Source organism: Diadema setosum, chromosome 18 (assembly GCF_964275005.1).
Source record: "Diadema setosum chromosome 18, eeDiaSeto1, whole genome shotgun sequence".
Lineage (NCBI taxonomy): Eukaryota > Metazoa > Echinodermata > Echinoidea > Diadematoida > Diadematidae > Diadema > Diadema setosum.
In genome coordinates, this window is record NC_092702.1 from 7,348,809 (window position 1) to 7,366,633 (window position 17,825).

At 38.1% G+C, this 17,825-nt stretch overlaps 1 protein-coding gene across 1 annotated transcript; it reads left to right on the forward strand.

Moving 5' to 3' along the window:
- Window positions 1-77: 77 nt before the first annotated feature.
- Window positions 78-13,046, forward strand: LOC140241963 (rRNA N(6)-adenosine-methyltransferase ZCCHC4-like). Its single transcript, XM_072321709.1, has 11 exons — window positions 78-245; window positions 1,633-1,840; window positions 2,725-2,908; window positions 3,820-3,911; window positions 5,023-5,095; window positions 6,749-6,965; window positions 8,006-8,103; window positions 8,576-8,700; window positions 10,430-10,557; window positions 11,714-11,852; window positions 12,452-13,046. The coding sequence occupies exons 1-11, from the start codon at window positions 161-163 to the stop codon at window positions 13,044-13,046; spliced, it is 1,944 nt and encodes a 647-aa protein (XP_072177810.1). The 5' UTR covers window positions 78-160.
- Window positions 13,047-17,825: the final 4,779 nt, after the last annotated feature.

Below are 17,825 nucleotides of genomic sequence, written 5' to 3' on the forward strand. Positions count from 1 at the left end.
GGGTACTGCAGAAGCCAGAGCGGTTTCTATCTTGGAAAGTCTGCGGGCTATGCCTATGGTGGCCACCGCCACGTGTTGTGAAGAATGTTTCAGACGTGGACAAGACAAGCTCCGAGCCATTTGTAAATGAAAACTGGTTTTGAATATTGACATTTGAATAATGTGTGCGACTGCCTCTAGTCAGTATGGAGTGGATGTCTGTCTGTCTGAGGATGTATTGGAGAAGGCACCTCACTGCCCACATGGTAAGCATGATGATAAGCGGACGTGGGGGCGCAGCGTACAGGCGGGGGGGGGGGGGGGGGGACCGGGGGGGGGGGGAGAATCTGTACATGGGGCATCTAGAACTACTGTCATGTCATTTTGAGTGTCAAATAACGCTTATTTTTGTAACTTACATTGGTTAGAATATTCAGGAGTTTAGTCTTGGCTAGGTTGTTTAATACTCTTTAATAGTTACAATGCGGTTGGGCTGTAGGGTATGTTACGAAATGTCAATCAGTAAAAATAGAGGAGATGGCGGGGTGTTGTGGCCTGGGCCTGTAATCCAGCTGCTTTGAAGGCAAGGGCGGAGATATGGCTCTGTTGGTAGGGTGTCTACTAGACAGAAAGATCCGTCTGTCCGGAGGACTCTTTTTATATTTTGCCATTAACGCTGTCCTCCGTATACGGAGGGGATCCGTGAAGCCAGACGCAGTCTCCGCGGAACATTCCCCGACGGACAGATACAGACCGATCTTTCGGTCAAGGTGTCTACCTACTGCTGGGTACTGCTGGGTTTGCTTCCAGAGTTTCACTGAGCGACAATGTTGTGTGTAAAGCATTCCATCCCGTTTAGTACCAGGGTAACCTTGAACCTTGAAGAAGTTATACACATTGTATTAAAGAGGCAAAACACTCCTGTCCCTTGGGGCCTTGGATAGGACATTAATTAGGGGTCCTGTGTGTGTGCTAGCCACAACACATGAACATAAAAGATCCCACTTCATTCATCGCAAAGAGCAGGGTGCCAGCCTGATGAACATGATGAAGTGGTCCCTTTACGCCTATTTACGGTCCCCCAACATACCCACCCACACACTACAAGAAACAGGCGAATGATGCTGACCCCTCATGGTTCACCCCGGGTGACTAGCGTATAGTCGGCAAATGGTATCAACCAGGCACACAGTGCCATACATTTGAATGAACGAATAAGAGAGATTTTGAGGTTTTCTCTTTCGTTTCAGTTTCTGTATTCTTCTAAATTTGTTACCTCCCAACAACAGCCAAGTTGTTACATTTCTGTGAATATGATATATTTCAGAAACACTAAGACTGAATGGCAGGGGCCAACAGTATATAGGTCTAGTTGTGTACTTTAATAGCTTAAGACTTTTGAACTAATTTGTTTACAGAATTGATTGAATTTATTCAAGTTTTGACAGACACACTTGTGGGCCCTAAAAGAACATTGATTTTGTGACATGAAATATGCTAGAAATTAGAATAGGATTTAAAGCAGAGTGTGACTTTCAGCTTGATAAATTATTTCACTTTACAGTTTGACATGTGTTTCCATCAAGTTCAGTGTTCCTTCACAAATTCAATATAGAAAACTAAGATGAGCATTTGTTCATTGACCATCTGCAGGTCCAACACTCCTGTTCGAACGATTCCAACATGGGAAGCAGAAGTCTCAACGATACTTCGCATGCTCGGCGTGTCGGGACAGGACGGACTGCGGCTTCTTTCAGCTCTACTCCGAAATGGAGATCGTGTCGGAGACCAAGCGGCTGATGAGAGAGGAATTCAACAGATCCCGACAGCCCTGGACGAACCAGGAGGAATTCTATGATAGGTCAGTTAAGCAACCATGCTGACATTTTCAGCAAGGATGATTAGGAAATATGGATAGCAGTGTTTTTGCATAAATAACAACTTCTAGCTAACGGGCATGGTAGGGATTTGCAAGTTGACCTTTGCCCTCACTGTCTCTTTTTTCTTTTTTTTTTGCTGATTTTTTATAAGGGAGTAATTATAATAATAATAATAACATATATGACTTTTATTGCACCAAATCCACTCTGTAAACTGCTCAAGACACATACCATGATCGCTGGATAGGCAGATATGTTATTTCCAACCAGCATTGACAGTGCTCACATTCCACTCCTTGGGGAGCATTCCAGCCAGTTGCCATCATACAAGCTCGCACATGCTCATCAACCGACATTCTCATCCAACCAGGTACCCACTGGCTCCCATATACTCCAGGGTAGAGAGCAGCAATGTGGACAATGTGCCTTGCTGAAGGGCAAACAAGTAGTGTTCTGATGTATTTTCTATGATGTAATGTTCACTGTAGGAGTTACATTTAAATCATATTGATCTTCTACTTAGACTGTTGGCAATATTACATACAAGTGGATTGGTCCACTAGTAACTTACATTCCTACCAAGTCTTACTCTTGGGAATACTCACTGAAATAGTGTAAATGGGTAAGTTTAGCAAGTTATGGCTATTCAATGCATTGGGTTTTACAGTTTCAGTATGTAAATGCTATGCTATGTACCGCATTATTGGCTGGTATCCCCCCCCCCCCCCACCCCCACCCCCAAGTAAAGATAAAAGGTTTTGTTTCATGCTTTTTATTCAATCTACAGGGGAAGAAAAAAGGAAATGACCCTATCAAAATTTACTCGACAGAAATGTCCAATTTGCTTTTGATATCACTCTGACAGGTTCAGGCAATCTTTGCAGCTCGACGAGGCAGACCGTACCTACTGCTCAGACTGTCACCTGTTACTTCTTCCAGCAGAGCGTTCCAAGCATGCAGGCCATCGTCTGAAGACTGGGATCAGTCTTGGGGACCTTAGGAGACCCAGCTACCTCATGGAGGCTATTGAAAATAACAAGACAAATGCAGTAAGTGTCTGTGAATGCATGAATCAAGTCTTAACTTGGAAATATTTAGTTTTTTGTGATGATGAAAGGTGTGCATTGTTTTCAAGTGTGATTTTCTTTCCTCTTTTGTCTTTAAAAGTACTTTTCTCTTTAAATACTCTTTTCTCTTTAAAAGTACTTTTCTCTTTAAATACTCTTTTCTCTTTAAAAGTCATGCCTGGACTGTGTGTGAGTCACAAATACAATGACTTTATAGTGATCTTTTTCACCATGTGAACTTTGACCATCATTTTGTATTGTTCTCTTCAAACATTTTGTCATTTCATTTGCAATGCAGTGGTTTGATGTAAATTGCAGCATTTAGCTTTGACATACAGATGGAAGATAATGATCAGTAAATGATAAGTGTGTGGTCGTTTAGTATTTTGAAATTAATGTAAAATCCAGATGATATGTATGGTGTAGAGTTACAGTCGATGAATGCCGTGACCATATTTAGTCTTTAGAATAATGTGATTTGGGGGGTTTTTTTTGGTGAGAGACTGGAGGGGATCATTGAAGGGTATCTAACACTGACACAAATTTCACAAATTAAATAAGTTGTGTAAAATACTGTACTCGCCACACATTTAGCAAGTCTAATTTTTTGCATATCAAGACTTTCTGACAATTTCGCGAGTAGTTAGATATTCACGATTGTGGACTACAGTACTGATTGGAGAAATGTATGCATGCATGTCACATTCATGCCGGGATCAGAGTCAATATTTTTGCGTGTTTTTAAATTTGCGAACAGCGCCTGACTCGTGACATTCATGAAAATAAAAACCTTGTGAAATATTTGGCATTATGCTATTAATGTATGACAAGATAATTAACTTGTTTTGATCCTCTCTCTCTCTCTCTCTCTCTCTCTCCATTCCACTTTGCAGCAATATTTGTTCACATCAAAGACTGTACAGTTCTTGGTTGATACCCTCCAGTCTCTCGGATTTGACAGGGTGCTATGTCTGGGTGTGCCAAGGTAAGCACAAAACTCACTCTATCATTGTAAAAGCAACAGTGGTCACACACTTATAAATTGTTTTAACACACTGACCCATTTACTGAGGTGATCTATTGTGACAGCTTTTTGTCCATTGTGCATCTTGTGTAATTTTTTTTTTTTTTTTTTTGGCAGTTTGTCTTGTCACTGAAAACCTGCACTTTGCTTTTCACCAAGCTGTTAAACCTGGTAATCTTACAAATCTTTTTATATTTTAGAACTACATCATACTTAAAACACTTCTATTCTTTACTTCAGTCCTTCAATTCATGGAGCCTTTTTTAAAGACTGTTTCATTTTCAAAGCTTTGTGTTAACCATTCATTTCTTAGAACCCTTGAAATTCTTTGATTTTCTTATCTTAACCAAATCCACTTTCAGAGTCACTGTGTTTACCCATCAATTCCAGACCTTTCAATTTTCCAAGAGTTCTTTTCTCTATCAATTAAACCAAAAAGCTTTTTTGATTGTGAAAACTGTCTTTTCCTGGGACCTTATTTTGTTAACTCTCCCATTCTCAGCTCTTTTCCTTACTTTTCAATTCTTAAAGCTTTGTGTTTGTTGTTAGATTATCAGAGTCTGTCCTGTCAACCTTTCAGTAAAAAAAAGAAGAAGTTTTTGTTCCTCATGAAATGCACTGTTACTCCAAGCACTCAGAATAAAACATGGAGGGGGATCATGTTTTCACCTTTTAGGACCAAAACTGCAGAATCAGTTACCCATTCAGTTATGCCAACTGTCATCTACAAAAACAAACAAACAAACAAACAACTAATAAATAAATAAAATAAAATCCAAACTTAAAACGTTCCTGTCACACTGAGGATTATATATCTGCAATCCTTAATGTTCAGAAAAATTTTGTTGCCTATCTGGTATGTTGGTATGTGTTTATTTGTTGTTTGTTATTTTCTTCCCTTTTGTCATGTTTGTACATGTACATATATTTATCTTTTCATTTTTTTTTTGAAGCGCCATGAGCACAAAAGGTGGAAGTGTGCGCTACACAAATAGTTATTATTCTTTTTTTAGTTTTTTTTTTTCAAAAAAATGAAAATAAATTGTAAACTTACGTGTATCCAATATTTCAGGTTGCATGAATACATCACTTCACAAGACTCAGTCAAGCTGGACAGTCTGTTGCTGGATATTGACCATCGCTATGTAAGTTCAGAAATTTGCCCTAAATTCATTGACAGCCTGGGCATATGTGCTGATCTGCAATGCGTATTGCGTATGTCATTTGACCTTTTTCACTGTAGCAAATTTGTTTTGGAGGTCAATTATGAATAAACCAAGTATCCATATACATTGTGTTCAAGTCACATTTTTCAACGTAAAATCATAAGTTTAATATAGAATACTCATGAACTTTCACAAGTTTAAAAAGAAATCAAACTTCTTCTCTTTGCATTGCAGATTAGATGCATGTTATGTTTCCTTTTGGGAGAAGTGTCATGTAAAGGCCCGGTCACACCGCCCGAACTTTGTTGGAGCGTTCCTTGAACGGTAGGGAGAGGGGGCCGAATTTCAACAACGCTCGTCACCGCGCACAAAATGGGAAGAAAATCGAAAACACGGGCATTGCCTTAGCGGTGCACCGCTGAAGCCGGCATTGCTTTAGCGTTGGTTTAACGGTAGCGAGCAGTAGCGAGCGTTGGTTTAACGGCGTTCTGCGCATGCGGGCGTTGGCTGGGTGGGGGTTTAAAGTTGGTTTAGCGGCATACCACTTTTGATTACGGAGCTGAACGGATCGCTTTGATAGAAGTTCTGATAGATTTTTTATAGAAGTCGATAGTTGAAGTTCATCATGCCACGTGGACAAAAGAAGAGGAAGGCTGGAGAAGAAAAGGCAGCAGCCTCCAAGAAGAGCATTATTGAGCAACAGCTTGTTGCAATCTGAGGAGATTGTGATTCTGCTGCTGGACTAGTGCACCAATCATAGCAAGTCTCTCAGCATCCATGGTAGTACAGTTTTACTGTAACTTTGAGCAAATTCGATATAAATGAGGTCTGCACTCAACGGCAGCTCGATTCCAAATGGGCTGCTGGTCCATTTCTCCCCGTATTTATAGCCAAATTCTGGTCCCGCTCCGACACCTCCATACCAACGCCAAAAGTTCATCACCGCAATGGATCATTGCTTCAACGCCCGACACCGTTCCAGCAATCCCGTGTCCGCTCGTAAAACGCTTACAACCGCTCCACCAAAGTTTGTGCAACGTTTAATCACCGCCCGGGCAAAGCTGGCGAAGCAGCGGTGGTCCAGCGTTCAAGATTTCTGCATTGGCCTAGTGGACCCAAGCGTCCACGAAATTGCGTCTAGCGGTGCCAAACTTTGACTGGGCGTTGTTGGAGCGGTGGTGAACTTTGCTGGAGCAGAAAATTGCCCGCTCCTCACTGCTCGCAATATTTTGTGCAGCTCAAAACTTTCAGAGCGGTAGGAGGGACCATCAGCGGTGGGCGAGCGTTTACGGCATTGCCTTAACGGGGGCCAACTTCTGTTAAGCGGTGGTGAACGGTTACGAGCGGTGATGAATTTTTTTTCACCGCTCCAGGAACGCTCCAGCAAAGTTCTGGCGGTGTGACCGGGCCTTAAGATTTAGATATATACTGATTTGTCAAGACTGTTCTCTATGTACCTTTCATGTTAGTAGTTCCTTTCATCTCCATCTTTATGATTCTTTCCATTGGTTAATGTCTTCATCAATTCCATACCAAGTATTGAATTAGAACATGTCCGTTTCTGTTTCATTATTGATGTGAATATAATGTTCCTTATGAATATGAATATTTCCTTCTTTATTTCAAACACAGGGTCAGTTTTATCCCCCATCCCAATTCTGCCGCTTCAACATGTTCAACCACTTCTTCCTGGATGGCTCTGCGAGCCAGGAGACGTGTAGAGAGTTCCTCTCTAGGTCTGGTGGGAGAGGGGTCGTCATGGTTACCGACCCGCCATTTGGAGGGCTGGTGGATGTACTTGCATCGAGTGTGTGCTGGATCATGAACATTTTGAAAGCAAAAGCAGCAGGTATAGTACACTCAGAGGAGAGGAGGGGAGGGGAAGGGAGGGCATCATGTAAGTAACTGAGCTCAACATACTTATCACAACATGTATATTATTGCCTGTTTGTCACAACTGAAATCTGTCTTGATGACAAAATATTACATTTTAAAAAATATATATATATATTTGGAAAGCTTACCGAAACATATTGATATGGGTCAATTTGACCCCCCCCCCCCCCCTTCAGATCTTGGCCGCCGATTGCGCGATCGCCGCAAAAATTTACCTAAACATAGAGCCTGATGTCAACTACAAGATTACATGGTCATACAAAAGAAAAATTTTGATTTTCTATTTTTAGTAAATTAATGATAAAATGAATGATTGCTAAATTTTTGTGTAAGAGTTCCTCAAGACACATTGAACAATTTTCTTGTAAAAAATAGCACAATCAAAATCAGTTTCTTTTGTTTTTTATTGTTTTATTAATTTCTTATGTATGTCATTGCTTTTTTTACGTTTTGTTTCCTATTGTTTTTTGGCCAAAATTTGTTGCAGGCACTTTTTCAAGCTTATCTACATTAAGATTGATTAATTTCAATGGTTAAAAGATGAAATAATCTAATTTACATATCAATTTAACCCAAAAACACAATTTGCATTGGATTTGCACACGATATCATGAATTTGAGCCATTTTCGGGTTGACATGCATACGCAAAACATTACGTAACTTCAGAACGATGTACCCGGACATCGCAAATTTGGTCTCAAAATATGCGGCAGACTTCAAAGAAAAAAGTAATGAAACGACGCGGCAAAATCTTTGCGCGTTGCGGAATCGCGGCGCAAAATGTCGAGGGGGGGTCAAATTGACCCCCCCCCCCCAGTTAGAATAGGGTTAATCAGAATTGAAAATATTTTTGTAGACACTAAAAGAAATGCTAATTGCTTGATTTGTTTTTTGTACACATTGTCTTGCAATATATATCAATTTAGCATTATGATTGTAGAATCTCCTCATGAATATTATGTTTTATTGTTTTTGTTGTATGATTTACACAGACTCAAATACCGAACTCCCTGTCATGTGGATCTTCCCATACTTTCTGGAATTTCGTATCATCCAGAATCTTGCAGGCTTCAAGATGCTGGACTACAAGGTAAATGCTAATAAACCAATCCACGCTGATAGCTGCATGAAATTAGCAGCTAAACTATGGAAGCTCTGCTTATTCAACAATAATTTAATTTTAGGAAAAATACAATCTGAGCTACACTGTCATATGTTTCATCAGTGCATAAAAGAAGTTACTAATGATGGCAGATGAAAATGATAGTTGAATGCTGTATAAACAAGTGATATCTGTGAGTGTCTAGATTTACTGTAAAAGGTAAAAATTTTCATATAAGTAATTTCTCATGCAGGTTAAGACGAATTACAGAACAGCTCATTGTTGCCACAGTGGTTTAGGGCTTTAGTACAAAACTTTGTTATAGACCAACAAATTGAGTAGTATATACAGATAATAATTTGGGGGACAGAATTTTTTATTCATTGTATAAAAAAAATTGTCATAATCGTGTTCGTTATAATAGGAGCACACTGCACCATTCTTCTCGCCCCTTTCTCAGGTTGACTACGACAATCACCCTCTCTTCAAAGGGGGACCCAATGCCAAGAAGAAGGGGTCACCAGTCAGGGTTTTCACCAACATTGACCCAGCCAAGATAGAGCTTCCTGCATCAGAGGGATATAGGTAAAAGAGATTGAGTGATGCCTAGGTCTTTAGATAACACCAGAATGGAAATGAATGCTGGATGCTGTTTATGCAGTATCTTTTGCAGTGTTTTTATTTTCAAAAATTTCATGAGTCAACTAATATTATCAACATTTTAACAACTCAAGAGAAATATACTGTATTGCTTCTCACAACACAGGTGTGCTGTAGATCATCTTCAATGTGAAAAAAAAAAAAAAATCATATTTTTCTCCAAAAAAAAAAGAGCTAATATTCATTCCATAACGGTGGTTTTCCAGTTTTGAATTCAATTACTCACAAAATTGCCTTTCAAGTCTCAGTTGAGAAAATATTATACTCATGCAATAGGATTGTGTATACAGTATTACATGCGGTCAATATCAGATAGGCTAGTCTAGTGCAAGTCAACCTGCCACAATAGTCTTTTTTCTCATTTGTACACACATGTAATTGATAGAAACAAAAGTTAAACCCTTTTGGCAGTACTACTTCGGAATGGCATTGGCATTTGCGCAAAGACATTGCATATGGCAATAATGGCATCTGATTCTTATCCAATCAGTTTACTTCTCAGTCAAATTGTGCAGCTTGAATCTCTTTCAGATAAGAGCTCTTGAATTTAAGACATTGACCTCAGTCAAGGAATGATCATTCAGTACATATCATGACTTGTAAATTACTTAAAGGTCCAGTTTACCTTTGGGAGCAGTGATTTCAAAAATGTTCAAGATATCACATTTGATGCATATGTGTAGGTCTGTTGTATCATAAAACATCCTACCATATGAAATATTTGCAATAAAACCTAAAATATAAGGAAATATCAGGGTTTTTCTCAATAAACCGTAACTGTATACGGTTTAGTCTGGAAACATTTTTATTATAACTATTGTTCACATTTCGTGTATTTAACAACACTTAACATCAATTATACGGATTCAAATTTTGACAGTGGTTGTTTCTATCCCTAACTCACATTTTAGAACTATTTTAAAGCACTAATGCTTTCATCTGCAAATGGTAAATTATGCCTTTAAAGGGGATGGCTAGTAACTGGTCAGTGGGAATCAGTGGGAATGCTGGGGGATGATTGTTCCAATTCTTGAGGGATTCATTTAAGAGTACATTGTATATCTATTGTTGTGTGAAAATTATTTGCTTTAGAACGGTCTCATATTCGAGTAATGTGCAGTTTAATGCCCCGTCACTGACCAGGCACGCTAGCCTGGAAATATTAAACTGCACATTACTTGAATATGAGACCATTCTGAAGCAAATAATTTTCACACAACAATAGATATATAATGTACTCTTAAATGAATCCCACAAGGATTGGAACAATCATCCCCAGCATTCCCACTGATTCCCACTGATCAGTTACTAGCCATCCCCTTTAAGGCACTCTTATTCTAATTCATGGGCTGAACATTAGGGCCTATATATTTTCCAAAAGTTGTGCTGGTGTGAAATCATTTATGTTCATTATCCCTTTTGTATATCCCTTATATGGCACTCTCAATAGCAATATTTCTTTGCAAAAAATAATTTCCACATCAGTCAGTGAAAATGTTTTATCATTGAATTTCAGAGCACAATGCATCACTTCACATTCAGTGTCCTTTTCTGAGTATTGCAGATTGTATAAATGACTGATGTAAGAGTATGTCATCAGTAGGCCTGTGTGTGCATCAAAGTATTTGTGATTGTAATGAAATCCTTTCTGCAGATTCTGCAAGGAATGCCAGCGCTACGTGGCCAGTGAAAACCAGCACTGTTCCCTGTGTAAAGAGTGCCCCTCCAAGAATGGGACCACATACAGACACTGTGTGCCATGTGCCAAATGTGTCAAGCCATGTAAGTATGCAACTAATGATAGGACAGGTTGCACCAGTGCATACAATGCACAGTTCTTTTCCTTGGTTAGTTGATTCTATGGTCACTTTTAGTGTAGAAATCTGAATCTTTGTACAGACAAATCTATCAAATGACAGCTTGCTTTGCAGTCACATTCCATGGATATGAGTGATGCAGACAAAGAAAAGTGTTCAAACAAAGCGGCAGTTGTTTCTCGTCAAATGGCATCGCTTGATTGGAGGAGCTAAAGATGTAAGTGATGCATCTAGCCTGTCAGATGCCATTGTCAAAGGAACTACGGCTTTAGGCATTTTATACGAGAAGCAAGAAGAGGGCCATGTCTGATTGACAAATTGCCCTTCATTGACGTTAATAAACAGATTATTCAGTGTTTTAGTGGTAGCCATGATAAAAATTATTGCCACGTATAAGCCTACTCAAGGGCTACAGATGTTATTAGCAAATCCATGGTGATTGCAGAATTAAATCTTCAACAGGTACAGTTTGCATAACATATTGAGAAGGGAGATGATCATTTAGATAAAAATATCAGGTAGCATACCAAATAAAAGGACAAGTCATAGATTGTGGACTGCGTTGGAACCCTGCTATCCCTTCATAGTGTTAATTTTAGCTTGTGAGGAAGCAAATATGGTACGTCAAAAATTCAGTCCAAGTTATTGATAAAGATATTCACGCAATACAGCTAGAAATATACTAATACTTACCCTCTCTCCTTTTCTCTGTCTCTTTCTCACTCTCCATCTATTTACTGTAAAAGCTCTTATTTTCATGTACCAACATTTACACGAATTTGGAGGTCACAGTCATTTTTGTGAGATGTTGTTTTTGCTATTTGACAGCAAGGCTGTCGTAAGTGCACTAATGCATGTCTATTCATTCCATTTTTGGTTGTTGAATTAACGGCCCAACTGTGATTCACAAAATTCATAAACATTAAACCATTGCAAAAATAAGAACTTTTGCAGTAACTACCTGCCTGTCATCTATCTATCTGTCTATCCATTTATCTGTCAATCAACATATCTATCTGCATATCTATAGATCTATCCATCTATCTCTATATCTCTCCATCTGTATCTGTATGTATCCACACATTGATATTTCTATTTATTTTTTATCTGTATATATGCAGCATTCACTCACTGTACCACGTGTAACCGATGCGAGCTACCATCTCACATCTGTGGGCGAGTCCATCAAGGCTGCCACATCTGTGGGGGCCTGGATCACAAGAGGAGGGACTGCCCAGAAAGATACCGCCCCCGCAAGAGGTATGGCTAGATATCTTTATGACATCCCACTCTTGTCAAAACAACTGCAGTTACTGTCTCCAGAAATAATTTTAAAGACAATTGATCCCAGCCACATTGTTCACCCCCCCCCCCCAAAAAAAAAAAAAAAAAAAAACACACAACAACAGCACAAAAAAAAAAAAAAAAAACATTAGTGTGATTAAAAAATAATGACAATAAGTGCTGGTATTACTTTCATTATAATTATCATAAATAATGTTAAATGTTCAGTAACAGTGATAAATTGTTGTTCTGGCTCTGTTGGCTAATCCATTTCCCCACATTCCAAGCAAGTCTATGTATGACTATGTTTGTGGAGGGAGCAAATGTACTGCTGCAAGCGTGTGTAATAACATTATACAGTAAATTGTACAACTCTTGCAGGTGAATGTTTGTAAAGTTATTAGAAGAAAAAAAAATCAAAGAAAAAGATGATAGGCCTTCATCGAAACTGTCACAGGTAAATACAAGTGGATGTGTTTAGAAAATAAATGTCCATATTCATCACCCATCCATGTGAATTGATTTTGCAACAAAGAAAAGTTCATGTACTTGGGTTTTGCCCTCTGTATCACCAGGTCACATGACGACATGAATGGTGACAAAGCCAGGAAAGGAAAACTGTGGCAGAAGAAGAAGAAGAAGGGAAGGAGTGCTGAGTCCCCAACATCACAGATAAGATTTGGACAGGTGGAGGAGGATGAGGAGGATGTTGCGTCCCCCAAGATGGCTGCGGGATCACTTGAGTTTGGGGATTCCCCCTTGTCAGAAGGGAATTTCCCCATGTCAGCAACCAGCCAGAGACTTATGAATGGATCTTCCAATACTTTGCACGAAACCAGCTCTGCACGAGTGGCTGAGGAGATTCAAGAAGAAGGAGGAGATTCAAGTGTATGGAAAAACGAAGAGCAAAGTGTGGGTGGTATGGAGACCCATTTGAAAGAGCGCCCCCACGTGCCCATCCATGAACATTCTGGGCAAGAGCTATTAACACAGGAGAGAGATATGTGCAGAAAAATGAGTAGACACCAATCTGTTCGGAGAGAGAAGCGCAAACCCTTGTCCCACAGACAGAAGCAGAGGATTATGGGTAAGACAGTGAGGCTGATGCAAAGGATCCACACAATGAGGTTGAAAAAGAAAATCAGACTTAAATTCTGCAAGAACTCATAGCTGTAATGATAACTGACCCCCCCCCCCCCAAAAAAAAAAAAAAAATCATATCATGGCTCAAAATTAATGCCAAATAATTCAGCTGCTTGCTAATCTGTCTTTCCCTTTCACTCAGCATGTCATTAGATTTTTTTTTATTGTTTTTATTGTTTTTTTTGTTATTGATATTGTGATTGCATTGGATTCGATGATTTGTATTTGAACAAAATGGCAAATCAGGGACAATTTTCAATGCTTTTTGAAAGGTTGCCTGGCTGTATCAGATTGTGCAGCCTCCAAGATGATTGCAGGATTTATTTATTTGTCTTAAGTGGAAATTTCTATCTTTGTTGCCTGTAAAGGTGATACTATACTCACATAAATCACAGTACATAGCAATTTATTTCTCTGTTGCATTCATATCACAATCTAAGTTATTGATTTCACTGTAGAAAATGTGGAATTATGTGGAACAAATCCATGAAAATAACATCCTAGCAAGTGAAATGTGCCAAGCAATATTATGTACTACACATAGAGTCATTTATTTAGTATTTTGTGACTGACTGTGATATATGTATTGGAATTCAGTCAAGAATGTATTACGTTAAGATGCAATTATTTTCAAGACAGATTAATGCCAACATGTATTGTCAATGCAGGGATACACGTTCGGTTTGACAATATGTTTGAGATTTTGTATTCAGAAAACTATTAAAAACAAAAATATAAAACTTAAGCCTAATTTCAAGCTTATAGAGTTGACTATGTTAACCGAACAAAAAAAATAAATGCATTTTCACAGTATGTACCTTTATGTGCCTTTGCTCTAGAGTAGCAAAATATACACAAATGTGTACTTGCATGTTACAAGCCTAGAATTTGATATGGGCCTTTGCAGATCAGGCAAATTTTGACAGACTATTGTTTTGGTGTGGGCATGTGGCTGTCGTGCGCTGTACATGACAATTTCTATGAGTTTAGAAGTTACAAGGCAATATGTTTGATTAGTTCTTTAGCTTTCTGTCAATTTTAGGTACAGTGTAAGTAACATGCAGACACACTATTACAAAAATTTGTTTTCAGATTGTAATGTGGAGAATTCTTTATGAAGTATAATTATTATTATTATCATTATTATTATTATTATTATTATTATCATTATTATCATTATTATCATTATTATCATTATTATTATTATTATTATTATTATTATTATTATTATTATTATCATTATCATTATTATTATTATTATTATTATTATTATTATTATTATTATTATTATTATTATTATTATTATTATTATCATTATTATCATTATTATTATTATCATTATTATTATTGTCATTATTATTACCTCCGCTGAGGAGGTTATTTTGTGTCGGCGTTGGTTTGTTTGTTTGCCTATTTGCAAAATAACTCAAAAAGTTGTGAACAGATTTGGATAAAACCTACAGGAAAAGTTGATAATGACACAAGAAAGAGACGACTGAATATTGTTAGTGATCCAGATAACTGTATGGATCAAGGATACTTTTTTTTTGCACTATTTTTGAAGCATTGTAATTGGCATATAGGACCAACAAATATGGGAGTTCCAGTTGGGCATATTTGAGGTGTGCATACGTGTAATTAGTGCACACTTGAGACGCAGAGTGCAGTGGTAAGCTGCTGATGAGGCAGACTCGGACAAAACAAAAAGGCTTCTTTATCATTGGGAAATAAGGACTATTTTCAGCATGGGTGTATGAGTGAAAATGAACTGCCTGGTGGAGGCCTGCACTCTCTGAGTGCTTTTCTAGTTTTCATTATTGTTATTACAATGTGTTATTATTATTATCAGCATCAGCATCATCATTATCATTATTATAGGGTGCCCCTGTTACAATGAACACAGTTGTGATGATATTTTGTTACAAAAAAAGTAAAAATTCAGGTCATAAAGCATTGTCATGAATGTCTTTGAAGCAAAATTCACTTTAGTTATAGCAAAATTTGTATATAACAAAAGAAAACTGTTGGTCCTGAGAATTTTATTATAAAAAGGAGTTGCCTGTATTTGTCATCATTTGGATCATTATTAAGTATTAATTTGCTCTATCTCCAAGCTGTTTGAAAAGACAATCCAATAAAGCTGACAATCTGGTCATGGATATGCTTTTGATTGAAGTCAGCAGTTCACAAGTTTGCCTGTTTATGCTTTGTCTATTGTCGGGGGGGGGGGGTCAAAAGGTCATCACTGGACTATAAAACACTATCGTAGTATACTAGTGAGAGCTTTTTACCTTGTACAGTTTGTGTGCTAAAATGGGCAGACTTCAGTTAAATGTTCATATTATTTAATGCCTTTTTTTCTCTGTCATAATAGTCATTGAAAATTAAGAGTGAGACACAAAATCTGATGGACATGCCAGTGTATTATGATTTGTTAACGATAAGTGAATCCTTCAGAGTGCATGATTCTAATCAAGTATGCATGTATTTGGTGAAAAGCAGTACTCATATTCCCTATAAGGAGTAGTTTTATGGGATATACATTGTAGGTTAACTTCATTGGGAATCCATGATTCTTGAATTACCATGATTGATGATAATGAAAGTCAAATCTTCTGGAAGGTAATTATAATTGTAACTGTATTGATGTAAAGGTGGTGATGAATCAACTGATAAGTTGCTGTTGCAGAGATGCAGATGTTACAGTGCCAGCTTCACCTTGTTTGTGGTACATTTATGTGCTCCCATGGTATCCTGAAAATTAAAATAATATTTCAAACTTGCCAGAAATTCTCAGCTCTCTGTTACTCCTTTTTTTTTAATGATTTGCATTCATTCAATAATATTCAGGAAAATGTACTGTTTAATGAATAGAGTAGATATATCTATGACGACTTTGAATCTGCCCCATCACAAAATTAATTCTGTGAAATGAGGTAGTTTGTGCCAAAAGTGAGCACAGAGATGAACTTTGTCATCTCCACATGGCTGGCAAAAAATTCAATTTCCCCTTTCTTAGAGATGCTTGCAGCAAAAAACAGTTTTGGGGTAAATGAGAAATAATGGCTGCATTTAGGATGTCTCTGTTGCCACAGTTGTAATCCCTCTTTGCTAAATATTGCCCAGTTACATGGGGAGCACAAAGGGGTGTGAAGCCATCCGTGACTCCCCCTATAAGGAGTGGAAGGTCGGCCCCGATGACTGCAGGAAGTCAGAAATGAGGCGAAAAATATCCAATTGAGGACCCCAGAATAGCGTCCCATTGTGTCGCCAGATGATACTATCTGTTTGACGTGAAGACGCACAAAGGCCGCCCTCGCCAGCGTCTGATTTCACAACGGGACGACGGCAGGGCCCTTTGTCGACGTGCCGAGATGTTCCCCCAGAGTCCGCAAAAAGTGCAGCTGAACTCTCGACAGACCCTGCATGCATACTGACTTGTGTTGATTGTTTGTCATCTGTAATCACTGGTGCACCCCACCACTACATCCTGCCAAGGGGAAGGGAGTATGGCAAGTCTAAATATCAGTCTAAAAGGTGGCAAAAGCGAGACTCATTGTGTGTTTGACAATAAAAGTACTGGTCATCAGCACTCAAGCCAACTTTCCTTTCTGGTTGTGATTAAAAACTTGACTCACTTTGAATTAAACATGATGAAAAACAACAGAAGTCTCAAGTCAGACAAGAAAACTAACTGGCTTTGCATAGAAGCTGGAAATCAGTAGTTACTCTCAAAAGTCTACTAAAGTCTAGCCAATTTGATGCTCTCCTATCACGCCTCATTCAGAGTCTTGACTGAACTCTCGGTACACATCATCCACCCAAAAGCACAGTGTGATTAAACTAATCAAAAGTAAACAGTAGAGGGCAGTGAGCAGCAAGTGCAGTGCTGATGACTCGTGGTTAGAGAGAGAGTTTGTGATTTGTTTTTGTGCATATCTTTGCAATTTTGGGCAGATTCTCATACAATCACAATTCCCTGCATCTGCTCTGCATTCTCATGCATCCATGATACTTAAAGACCTATTGGTATTCATTAAAGTTTTCATCTTCACTTTTTTTTTTTTGGCTTTTATTTTGTGTATGACATTACCATGTGAAAACATGAAAATACAGTCATGAGACAGTTTCAAAACATTCGTAAAAGACATGGCCCGTTGCCAAGATCAAAGCCCTGGTGTAACATAGTGAGAGCAGAGAAGTACAGGATACATTTAATAGGGCCCTAGTTTACGCAAACATTAAAGGGATGGTATGGTTTTGGTTGAGATGGGGATTCAGTATTAACTTCTTCTTTTTTTGCGAGATACGTGTAATTAAAAATCCACTTATGAAATAATAAAGAGCATACAATTCTATTCTAAGAGGAATTTAAAGTTTTGTAATGACTGGGATATCAAAAAAAAAAAGCAAAGCAATCCTAATAAAGGGTTTGGCCCACCTTTTAGAAGAGTTGCTTTGTTTTAGATATCTTGCCCATTTCAAAACAAATTTTCATCAAATAAATACTGAATTTCTCTTTGAATTGTACGTTCTTTCATATTTCATTAGAGGTTTGTCATTTTCTCAAAAAAGAAAAGTTGGAAACCTGAGGCCCCATCTCAACCAAATCTTTATCATCCCTTTAAACTCAAGATCCCATCATTACTTACTCTGACATCAACTATTGAAAAACGATATACATGTACATGTATCCCTTGAGAAGCGATGCAGAACAAGAACTTTACAGAACTAAGATAGCCATGAAACCACCCAAAGTTGCTCAGGTATGAAAAAAAAAAAAAAATCAACAGATAGGTGAAACTT